Here is an 11,080-nt window from a genome sequence, read left to right as displayed (position 1 = left end):
AGAGTAGGTGAGATAAGAAATAGGTGATATAGCATCAAGCCACTTTCATGTTGCAGTGGTTGTTGGTGTAAGCACTGGGGCACAGGGATCCCACTGGTACCAAGCTGGGCACTAGGGGCTGCTGCAGAACTGCAGGTGGGTGGCTTCTGGGATGCTGTGGCATTTGGAAGGTTGGGGATCTGCTTGCAAGTGTAACCTGTGTGGGAGGCACAGAATGCCTTGGGTTAGAAGGGACCTTAAATATCATCTAATTATTTCAACCCCTTTGCCATGGGCAGGGAAACCTCCCACCAGACCAGGCTGCCCAAAGCCCCATCTAGCCTGGCCTTGAACATCTCCAGGGATGGGGCATCCGCAGCTTCTCTGGGTAACTTGTGCCAGTGCCTCACCACTCTCTGAGTGAATAATTTCTTCCTAATGTCTAATCTAAATCTATTTTCTTGTAGCTTTAAGCCATTCCCCCTTGTCCTATCATTATCTACCCAAATAAAGAGTCCCTCTCTTTAAGTATTGAAAGGCCGTAATGAATTCTCCCCAGAGCCTTCTCTTCTCCAGGCTGAACATCCCCGGCTCTCTCAGCCTTTCTTCATAGGAGAGGTGTTACAGCCTTCTGATCATCTTTATAGTCCTCCTCTGGACCCACTCTAACAGCCCCAGATCCTTCTTGTGCTGGGGGCCCCAGACCTGGATGCAGAACTCCAGATAGGGCCTCACAAGAGCAGAGCAGAGGGGGACAATCACCTCCCGCACCCTGCTGGCCACCCCTCTGTTGATGCAGTTGGCCTTCTGGGCTGCAAGCACACACTGCTGGCTCACATTAAGCCTTTTGTCCACCAGAACCCCCCAAGTCCTTCTCTGCAGGGCTTTTCTCAATGATTTATTCTCCCAGTCTGTGCTCATGTCTGGGATTACCCTGAGCCAGGTGCAGCACCCTGGACTTGGACTTGTGCAAAAGAGCTTGTGTCCTTGTCTGGGGAGCAGAGAGGGGAATGAGAGTGCTGGGGATGCCATTTTATATAAAGAATTCTTGATCAGTCCCAGGAAATCACTTCTGTATTAGGCCACTTATGCTGAGTGCTGTGCAGGCAAGCCTGCAGGGCTGTCCCTTGGTACTTGTCTTTACTACACATCCCTGCATCAGCATGGAAAAGGAATACCTCTCACATCTTTAAGCAGAGGGAGGCAGAAAGCCTGCTGATAATACTTTCTGGACCACACCAGTCCCAAATGAAAACCTGTGCAGCACTTTAGTAACCAAAAAGACGCCGCAGACACACATGGGTTGCAGGTCACTGCTGTTGACTCTTATGCGTGGGTGAAGGCAGGAGGCTGAAGGGAGCTGCAGGCTCTGGGTGGGTGGCTCTGGCATGGGGGACACCCGTGAGGTGCTCCTTTGAGAACTCCCTTCTTCCCCTCCAAGCCCATTTTCTTCCCATGCTGTGACATCTGGGTACAAGGGAGGCAGGGGAGTCCAGAATACCTGACAGCACGTTGTTTCTAAAGGAAATCAAACTTTTTCTCTGCTATCAGAGCTCACAGGCTTCATCCTGTAAACCTGATTAAATATGGCACTTCTTTTATACCACTGGTGCTGCATCAATAAAAACAGGATAAATTGCCTGCCCAAAACTACATCGTAAAGCAACACAGCATCAGTTCTGCCTTACAAATAGAGCTCTGGAACAACAGAGAGAAAGTAGAAAAGATGGACAACAAAAAAAATCAGGCTGAGAGACTATCTCAAGTAAGCTTCAGGAGGCTGCATTCTTACCTCCTCCCTAAGCCTAGCATGCGTATTGGCTGCCCCTGGTGTATTTGGTTACTTTTGTCTTGCAAAATGGAAAGTTAGGATGGGGAATGTGATTGTAGGTGGGAGAATTAGCCCCATGCATTTAATGCAAAGCACAGCAGTGTTCAGGCTCACGTTCAGGGACAAAGCTGGGCTGGGCTGACTGCGGAAAGGGACTTGGGAGCTGGATGGAGCAGTGCTGGGTCTCCTCAGCTGGGCTGTGTGGTTGTGTTTGCTTGCTTAGTGCTTATGTGCTAAGGGAAAAATTAAGGGGCGCTTCAAAACCAACAGTTTTGGTAGGTAGGAATCGTTGTTTTTAGTAGGTAGGAACTACAGTGCCCACAATCCTGTTCTCTGGATGCCCTCATTCCCGTGGGCAGTTGGTTATTCTTTCTCAAACTCTATTTCAGAGCATCTCACCCAGACAAGAAATTAGGATTTAGAGGATGGCTTCACCTTCTGTTAGCACAGTCAGTGACTGCCACGGTCTCTGTGTCAGTGGCTGCTTCAGGTGATTCCTGATCTATCCCTTCTTTGGGATGAAGGCAGTGTTTTACACGGGAATGCATAGTTATGGGGTGTTTTTATTAATTAATTAGTTTATTTATTTATTTTTGCACACTGTAACCACTCAAACGGCATTTAAACGTGCTGCTTTGCTCTGAGCCAGACCTGTGGCTGCAAGCCCCCCCCCTCCTGAGCTCTGCAGCACACCCCACGCAGCATCCCCCAGGCTGGACATGGTGAGGACCTTCCCGGGGTGGGAGGGGACCCGTTTTCGGAGGTGTTTCCTGACCTCCCACACCGAACCCACTCCTCCACGCCCCAACCCACTCCGCTGGGGCTGCAGGGCCGGGAGGGAACCGAGGGGGCTTTTTTGGGCTGCACCAAGGCCAGCATCGCCCCCACCGTGTCCGACGGCTCTAGCTCGGGGGTGCTGAGGGCAGAGGAGGGCCCGGCAGCCCGGGGGTCCCCCCCTCCGCCCCTTGTGCCCCCGCCCGGAGCAGCGGCGGCTCCTCCCCGGGCTGGGGGCGCCCGTCGGGGCAGCCTCCCCCGCCCACCCCCGGGGCTCCGCGACCCCCGGGGCGGGCCGCCCCCCACCCTCTCCCCCTCCCTCCCCTGCCCGGGCCCATATAGCCGCGGGGGGCCGGCGGCCGCCAGCCCCCTCGCCCCGACGGCGCCGGGCGGCGGCTCCCTCGCCTCCATCCCGCTCCCGGCCCTGCCCCGCAGCACCCAGGGGGCTCCCCCTGAACCCACCCCACCCCGGCAGCCGCAGCCCCTCCGGCATGGCGCTGTCCCTGGCCGGCGAGCCTGGCCCCACGACGGCCGGAGACCCGCTGGGGATGAGCCCCGCCGGGCTGGCCGCCTACTACCCACCTTTTCTGCCCCCCGCGCAGTACTTCGAGGCCACCCCCGACTATTTGGAGCCCCTCAAGCCGCTGGGCAGGCTGCTCCCCTCCTCGCCGCCCTTACCCCCCTTCAGCATCCCCGCTTTCCTCAGCCAGCCGGCCGCGCTGCCCTGCGAGCCCATCCCCGGCCTTTCCCTACCCCCCTACGCCAAACCTCCGCCCCCTTCGGTCCCCTCTGTCCCTTCGGACGGGTCCCCCTCGGGGCCGGGCACCCCTCGCCGGGCAGCCCGGCCGCCGGGGGGCGGCGAGGCGACGGGGCAGAGCCGCAGCTACTGCTTCACCGAGGAGGAGCTGAATGCCGTGCTGTACGGGGCGCTCCGCAGCAGCCAGCTGGCCGGCAGCCTGCACGCCATCTCGGGGCTCAGGGTGCCCCCCGGCAGCCCGGGTAAGGGTGGCCCCCCTGGGCGGCGGGGACCGCCCGTCCCCTCGGTGGGGAAGGGACGGGGGTCAGGGGGCAGCCGCTGAAGAAGAAGGGGTCCCTCTGCTCTCCGCAGGTGCTGCCCACTCCTCGTCGGCCCCGCCGCCGCCCGACAGGGACTCGCTGCAGCTGCCCGAAGGTAGGGGAAGCCCCCCCCCGAGCCCCTCGCTGAGCCGCGGCTCAGCCCCTCTCAGCCCGGCCTGTCCCGTCCCGTCCCCCCCCGCAGGGTTGGCGGTGCTGAGGGTGGCCTACGGGGACCTCGCCCACCTCGGAGTCTTCTGCACGGACCCCATCCCCAAAGGAGTTCGCTTCGGCCCTTTCCAAGGCAAAGTGGTCAACACCACCGAGATCAAGACCTACGACGACAACTCGCTGATGTGGGAGGTAGAGCCGGGGAGGGTTGGGGGGCTCCCCCTCCGCCCAGAGCCTCGGCCCTGGCTGGGTGGTGGGGTCAGAGCATGCAGGACGCCCCTTGGCAGCTGATCCGCTTCTTCTCTGCCCTGCAGATCTTCGAGTACGGGCAGCTGAGCCACTTCATAGACGGCAAGGGCGCCTCTGGCAACTGGATGTCCCTGGTGAACTGCGCCAGGTTCCCCGAGGAGCAAAACTTGACGGCGATCCAGTGCCAGGGGCAGATCTTCTACGAGAGCTGCAAGGAAATCTCTCCCAAGGAGGAGCTCCTGGTGTGGTACGGAGACTGCTACGTGCAGTTCCTGGGCATCCCCATCAGCCTGAAGGGCATGCCGGAGGGGATGAGACCCCCGCCGCACCCCGAAGGTGAGCCGGGAGCAGCCCTTCAAGGGGCACAGCCCTTTATTCCGATGGACCGTGTCTGGCCACCATTGGACCCCTGTTAGGGGAGGTAAAGGACCTCTGGCGTCTCCTTTTTGTTGTTGTTTTTTGTTTTGTTTTGTTTTGTTTTCACCTGCCTCTTGCTCTGAACACCTCTCCAGCCCCGTGCTGGTGGGGCAACCCCCCGACCCGGGGATGCTGTGGGGCGGCAGTGCTGGTCCCTCGCAGCCTCCAGCATCCCAGAACAGCAGCTTCCCCAGCACTAGCGAGCCTGGGGCTTTACACCCACTTCTGCTGCCCACTCGGAGCAAAAGGCAGGCAGGCACCCCTTTCTGCCCCGGCATCTTGCTCACGGTTTGTTTCCCCTGGGAGCAAAAAGTGTGTATGTGGCGATTGTAAAACATCTGGTGCTTTTTGGGGAGCGGCAAAGAGCGAGGGGCTGAGCTTCCCTTGGTGCCCCAGCAGCCCTGCTTTTGAGGGGGACAGTATTTTTGGAGGACAGGGTGTCTTTCGGCTATTCCTGTTTGGGTCCTCTTTTAATCCTACGATTGTGCACTCTTAACTTGATGACATTTCAACGCGATTAACACTGCTGGTAAATGGCGGGGTGAAGCCGTTCCGATCTGATAATGCTGCTATTGCTTGTAAAAGAAATGCCAAATGTACTTATTCGGGGAGAAATGTCCTTGCAATGTGCAGAAAGTGTGACGCTCTTCTAAGCAAAACTTAGGTTTGAAAAAAGATTTGTGCAAATACAGCAAAACTGGAGCCGGGTGGGAGGATGGTGGGGCACCCAGCAGAGAAAAAGGGAGAGACATTTGGCACATTGGCATGGAAAAGGGCATGGACATTTCTATAACTGTTTTCTTAGGTTCCTGGTCCTGATAGCTGGTAGATCCCTGTTTTTTGGTTTGTTTTTGTTTGCTTTTTTTAAGGTTTAAGTTACTTTGCTACCTTTAATTAAAGGCAGAGAAGGATGTGTTAAACGATTGAAAATTTTCCTGCATTGTTCCTAAATTCGGCGGTTAAGAACAATTCAAAATACAAAAGAAAACCAAATAAACACGGTTCTGTTTGATAGCATTTTGAAACCGACAGAGAAGGTGGGCAGATTTATTATTCTTTTGGGGACGGGAAGCGCAATGGGATGGTGGACAGTATCGCTAAGCACCTGGCAATGTTTCCCCGCGGAGGCAGCTGTTTACGTGCAGAAATCTGCATTGCTTTTCCGTATAATCTTCTTTCTGCTTAGGGAGACAAGGATGAAGTCGTGTCTTTGCTGAAGTCAGTAAGTAAACAAAATAATTTCACAGGGCTCGGGGCTCTTGTTTGCTCCCTTCCGTTAGAAAGGAAATAGATGGGCAAGGATAGCGTTGAGTTTGCTTGAGACGCAACTTGCATTTTGTTAATTATAATGTTAAAAGCGTTCTGGCAGTATTACCCTTCTGGGCGCTTTCAGTTGTCAGTCGGGCACCAGCTCTGAAAAGGCAGCAGATTAGAAATTCATCCCCTTTGCTGCGGTGTAACGAGGCACTGGCACTCTCCCTTCAGACGCCGGGGAGAGCTTCAAGTGTGAGCGGTGCGGGAAGGTCTTCGCCTACAAGTACTACCGGGACAAGCACCTCAAGTACACCCGCTGTGTGGACCAGGGGGACAGGAAATTTCCTTGCCACCTTTGTAGCCGATCCTTTGAAAAAAGGGACAGGCTGAGGATCCATATTCTCCACGTTCACGAGAAGCACAGACCTCACAAGGTGAGCCTGCTCCCGGCTGTCTGCAGCTCCCAGCTCTGCTGGGGTGAATAATTAAGGAGCTTTTTTGGCCGAGGTAAGACACTGCTTTTCTCCCACTCTTGGCAGTTCTGCCTATGAAGGACAGAGGCTGTTGGACACAGCAGGCGTTAAAAGTTTCACGCTCACCGTGGAACAGATTTTCAATTGACAGAAGCAAGTCCGTACTGAAATACTTGCCTCAGCCCCTCCAAACAACTCTCTGTAGCACTGGTTTCATCCAGGAGCACTGGGAAGGGAAAACTAGGCTTTCCTAGAGGCTTGGGAAGGGCAAGTCACAGTGCTTGAAATGACACAGTTAAATTAGTCTTGAAAATCTTCCAAATACCTATTTTATAGAACATCTTGGAATAAAGTGGATTTTTCAGGAAAAGTTTTTACAACTAAACTAGCAATATTCGATAATAAACTAGCAATGTCAGAATATGGTATTGATTTAGTAGCAGGTTTAAAATATGTTTCTATTCAATTTTAGGTATAATGATTATAAAAAATGTGATATTTGAAATACCATATATTTTTTTCCTTTCCCTTCCCATAGGAAAGAACTATTTTAGAACAGCAGGAAGATAAACTTGAATAAATGAATAGATATTGCATTTAAATGGGAACAGAGCAACTTAAAAAGCAGGGATTGAAACTGTCAGTTAAAAATTTCCTTTAAGACTGGCCATCATAGTTTATTTTCACCCTAAGAATGATTATGTCTTTCAAAATAATTTTAAGAGGAAATTATTTATGGTTTCATACAAATTCCACTAGAGTCCATGTAAGTCTCTCAGTCGGTTTCAGCATCCTCAGAACTGGGCTTTATTCTGCTCCTGGCAGTACCCGACAGAGGCAGCAGCAGCTCATCCCATGTGCTGTTTGTTTTACTGCTCATCCCAAAGTGCTGCATCCCAAAGTGCAGCTCATCCCAAAGTGCTGTTTGTTTTACTGCTCTAAGGAGAGGCACTTCTGAAAGATCAGGCTGGAGGCTAAGTGCTGCCACTGACCTGCCATTCCTCAACGATTATTCTAAGGGGTCCCCTTAAAGCATCTTCTGGGAAGTAGTTTGTCTACCTTACTTGTTGAGTTTAAAATAAAAAAAAGGCAACCGAAGATTTAATTACATTTTTAAGATAAATGGGAACATTACAGACGTTTTGGGGTTTTAATTACTGATGTGTATTATGTTGATGTTCTGAAGTAAGACAATTTTTGATGGAGCACTTTTAACGATATACAGAAGAAAAGCTTTGAAATTTTGCATGATTTCTCCTCTTTAAAAGAATCCTTCTTAAAAATATGTTAATTCTGACTACATTTCAGTTTTGATCCGTAAATTACTGATAAGCTTGTATGTAAATATATGTAGCAAAATATACAGACATATCCCCTATAGCTAACAGTTCCTTACAGCTGTGCTGTTGTGTGCTTCCTTTTAATTCTCTCACTTGTTTTTCAGTGCTCAGTATGCGGGAAGAGCTTCTCTCAGTCCTCCAGCCTGAACAAGCACATGAGGGTTCACTCCGGGGAGCGCCCCTACAAATGCGTCTACTGCAACAAGGTCAGGCAACTCCCCAGTTCACCCTGGGTCCCAGCCTGTCCCTCTGCCTGTCCTCTGCTGCACTCAGCGGCACGCCGGGTGGTGTCTCTTGTCATGCTTCATCATCTTTTTCTATCTAAGAAGTCAGGAAATGCCTTCTCTTTCGGTTGATATTCACATGAGGGGGAGCATATTTAGGCGCAGTTGTGAGTTGTGGTGAGAGGAAGGGATGAAGTGAGAGGGTTGTGTCAGATGAAAATGGTCTCCAGTTGCATCAGGGGAGGCTTAGATTGGACATCAGGAAGAATTTCTTAATGGAATAAGTGGTTAGGCATTGGGACAGGCTGCCCAGGGAACTGGTGGTCACCACCCCTGAAGGCAATTTAAGAGGCTTGCAGTCATGGCACTAAGGGACATGATTTAGCAGTGGACTTGGTAGTGCTACATTGATGGATGGACTTGATCATCTTACAGGTCTTTTCCAACTAAAATGATTCTATGAAAGTCCCAATTCTGGAATCATGTTCTTTATACAAAAATGTTTTTAATTCATGCAAATGGCTGGGACTGAAGAAACAGGATCAGGTCTCTGCTTCTGCTTTTCCATCTGATGCAGAATTTGTTAATTCCCAGCTTGGAGAGCTGCTGCAAGGTTAAACTCTAGGAATGCTTAAGAGAATTTCAGTTTCCATCCTAGGCACTCAGCTGGTAACCTATTACACTTTTTCATCAGTTAGTTTTTGATCTTACTGACATTGCTTCTGCAGTGTGGATGGCAGGTTTGGCCCAAGAGCTAGATCTTCACAATATGACTTTGTGCGTGCTTACCTTGAAGTAACAGGGCAATTTATGGAAACAGTACTGCAGCAGGGTACAGAGGCTTCATTTCAAAAAGAAAGTGAGCAAAGCCATATGGGTTTGATTAAAAATTTGTTGAGCTGCTGCTGCTCACACCAGGGATGATTCAGGTGATCCTGAGCAGACAGTAGACATGCATACTGATTTTGGATGGTTGATGGGATGGCTCTGGGTGCTATGTGCTGCCCTGGTGTCAATGCTATGCAGAAGCACTCTTAAGTGTGTAGCAAGGTGCTACCGATTTTGTAGAGAGAAATGGCTTGTTTATGGCAACACTAACACATAGCTGAAGTGTCTTATAGTAAGGAACCTTAGAAGTTTCTTTTCTTTCTTTCTTTTTTTTTTTTTTTTTAATTGATTAAAAAAAAAATCCTAGACATCCTGAACAGTCCTAGGCAAAGTTTAGGATGAAGTATCATCCTTTAATGATCTGATCACAGGAACAGATGTGAGAGTTTTACAGGTCGCTGTGTGACCAGATCCCTCTGGGACATGTGGTACCTGAGATGTGTTGCTCTTTATTATGAAAATTTGTGATGGTTCAACCACATAATGGCACTAAAGAGGCTCTATGGGTGACAGCTTGACCTACCTGCCTACAACACCAGTGCACAGCATTTCAGCTTACAGCGTAGCATTTTTTTCTCATGTTGCTGGTAGTAGCAGGAGTAACAGCCAGTGATTTTGTGTGGTCTGCAAAGAGTAAAGGGCTTGAAAATGCCTCTATTGGGGGAAAAAAAAAAAAAAGAAAAAAAAATCTTTTGATTATTTTGCAACATATATCTGCTAAAGTCTTAGGGATTGGATTTTCTCCACAAATGCATAAATTTTTGAGGGGGATAAAGTCAAATGAGAGGGAAAAAATGGGCTGGAGATGAAAGCACAAGAAAATGGATTCTGGATCACATGTGAATTCTGGCAGCTGAATTCTAAGCAGTATATGTGAACATGAAAGGGTTTAACTTTGAAAATAAACACTAAAGGGAAAAATGCATTATCTTTTCCCTGCACAAAGGAACTGCAAAGCTAATTAGGACAGTATTGACTTGACTTCTCATCCTTCAACACGTAGAAGATATTTACTGGTGTCTGTGGTGAGAAATCTTTCTCTGAACTTCATCTAACTCCATGGACTCAACTATATCTGTATAGCTGGATGTGATAGCTGTTACTTGTTCCTTGCTGCTGGGAGCTTCTTTTTCTTTTTCTTTTTCTTTTTCTTTTTCTTTTTCTTTTTCTTTTTCTTTTTCTTTTTCTTTTTCTTTTTCTTTTTCTTTTTCTTTTTCTTTTTCTTTTTCTTTTTCTTTTTCTTTTTCTTTTTCTTTTTCTTTTTTTCTTTTTCTTTTTTTCTTTTTCTTTTTTTCTTTTTCTTTTTTTCTTTTTCTTTTTCTTTTTCTTTTTCTTTTTCTTTTTCTTTTTCTTTTTCTTTTTCTTTTTCTTTTTCTTTTTCTTTTTCTTTTTCTTTTTCTTTTTCTTTTTCTTTTTCTTTTTCTTTTTTCCTTTTCCTTTTCCTTTTCCTTTTTCTTATGATGTCAGCTATCTGAGGACTTCTTTTCAGGCTTTGCAGTGCTTCTGACAGGCTCTGGGTTACCTGAAAATGTGAAGTAGGTATGAGAAAATAGAGCCCTCTAAATTTCTCCTGCTTTCCTACCCCACCCTACTGTGTTTCAGGCATTCACAGCCTCCAGCATCCTGCGCACGCACATCCGCCAGCACTCTGGAGAGAAGCCCTTCAAGTGCAAGCACTGCGGCAAAGCCTTTGCCTCACACGCCGCCCACGACAGCCACATGCGGCGCACGCACAGCAGGGACAAGGGTTGTACTTGCTCGCTGTGCGGCCAGCACTTCCCCGAGCAGGAGGATTACCACTTCCACATGAAGAGTCACGCTGCTCATTAGTCAAAGGTGGACAGGTCCTGGACCAGCTTCGTGTGTGTATTTGTGTATGTGCATGTGTGTTGGGTGTGTGCACACCGCAGGAGGTGACTGCCATTTACCCTCGCAGTGTGGGTCCCAAGCTCCTTTCTAAACACAGGGCACTGGCTTATTTCAGCTGGGGTGAACTCCGACATGCACTAACCCTTTCTCCCCTTCCTCTCTTCCTGCGCTCTCATTTTCACAGCCAGGAGTGAATTTCACCCCCCACAAGCCTTTCGTGTGTGAATATCACTGTGATGGATGTTACCATACCTCTAATGCACCAATCTATGGACTGCCTGCTGCTGTCCACGCCAAAGCTTGTTTAGGGGATTTTTTTAGCAAGCGTGTTTACCAAAGCCAATTTAGCCAATTTGTTTTGTTTCAGCACATAAACAGGTGTAGGGCCTATTTCCCCATATTGTGGAAGTTCCTTAATGACTCCCTAATTAAATGCAAATGTGGTAGGAGCAGTGCAGGGATATTTAGATCTGTTTGGCCACAGGGACAGGTGAGCTGACCACAGGGAACTCTAGGACAGTGACATTGCTCTGGGGGTAGTGATACCACTCCAGGACA

General features: G+C 49.4%; 1 protein-coding gene across 1 annotated transcript; it reads left to right on the top strand.

Moving 5' to 3' along the window:
* Positions 1 to 3,075: 3,075 nt before the first annotated feature.
* On the top strand, positions 3,076 to 10,483 carry PRDM14 (PR/SET domain 14; the record flags this gene model as incomplete). Its single annotated transcript, XM_084281932.1, has 7 exons — positions 3,076 to 3,583; positions 3,693 to 3,755; positions 3,843 to 4,000; positions 4,123 to 4,393; positions 5,960 to 6,162; positions 7,646 to 7,747; positions 10,256 to 10,483. 7 exons carry the CDS (start codon positions 3,076 to 3,078, stop codon positions 10,481 to 10,483), a joined length of 1,533 nt encoding a protein of 510 aa, XP_084138058.1.
* Positions 10,484 to 11,080: the final 597 nt, after the last annotated feature.

This window comes from Netta rufina (assembly GCF_964035555.1).
Source record: "Netta rufina genome assembly, chromosome: 2".
NCBI classification, from domain to species: Eukaryota; Metazoa; Chordata; class Aves; order Anseriformes; family Anatidae; genus Netta; species Netta rufina.
The sequence above is the reverse complement of the archived record's forward strand: the minus strand, read 5'-3'. Positions and strand labels throughout refer to the sequence as shown.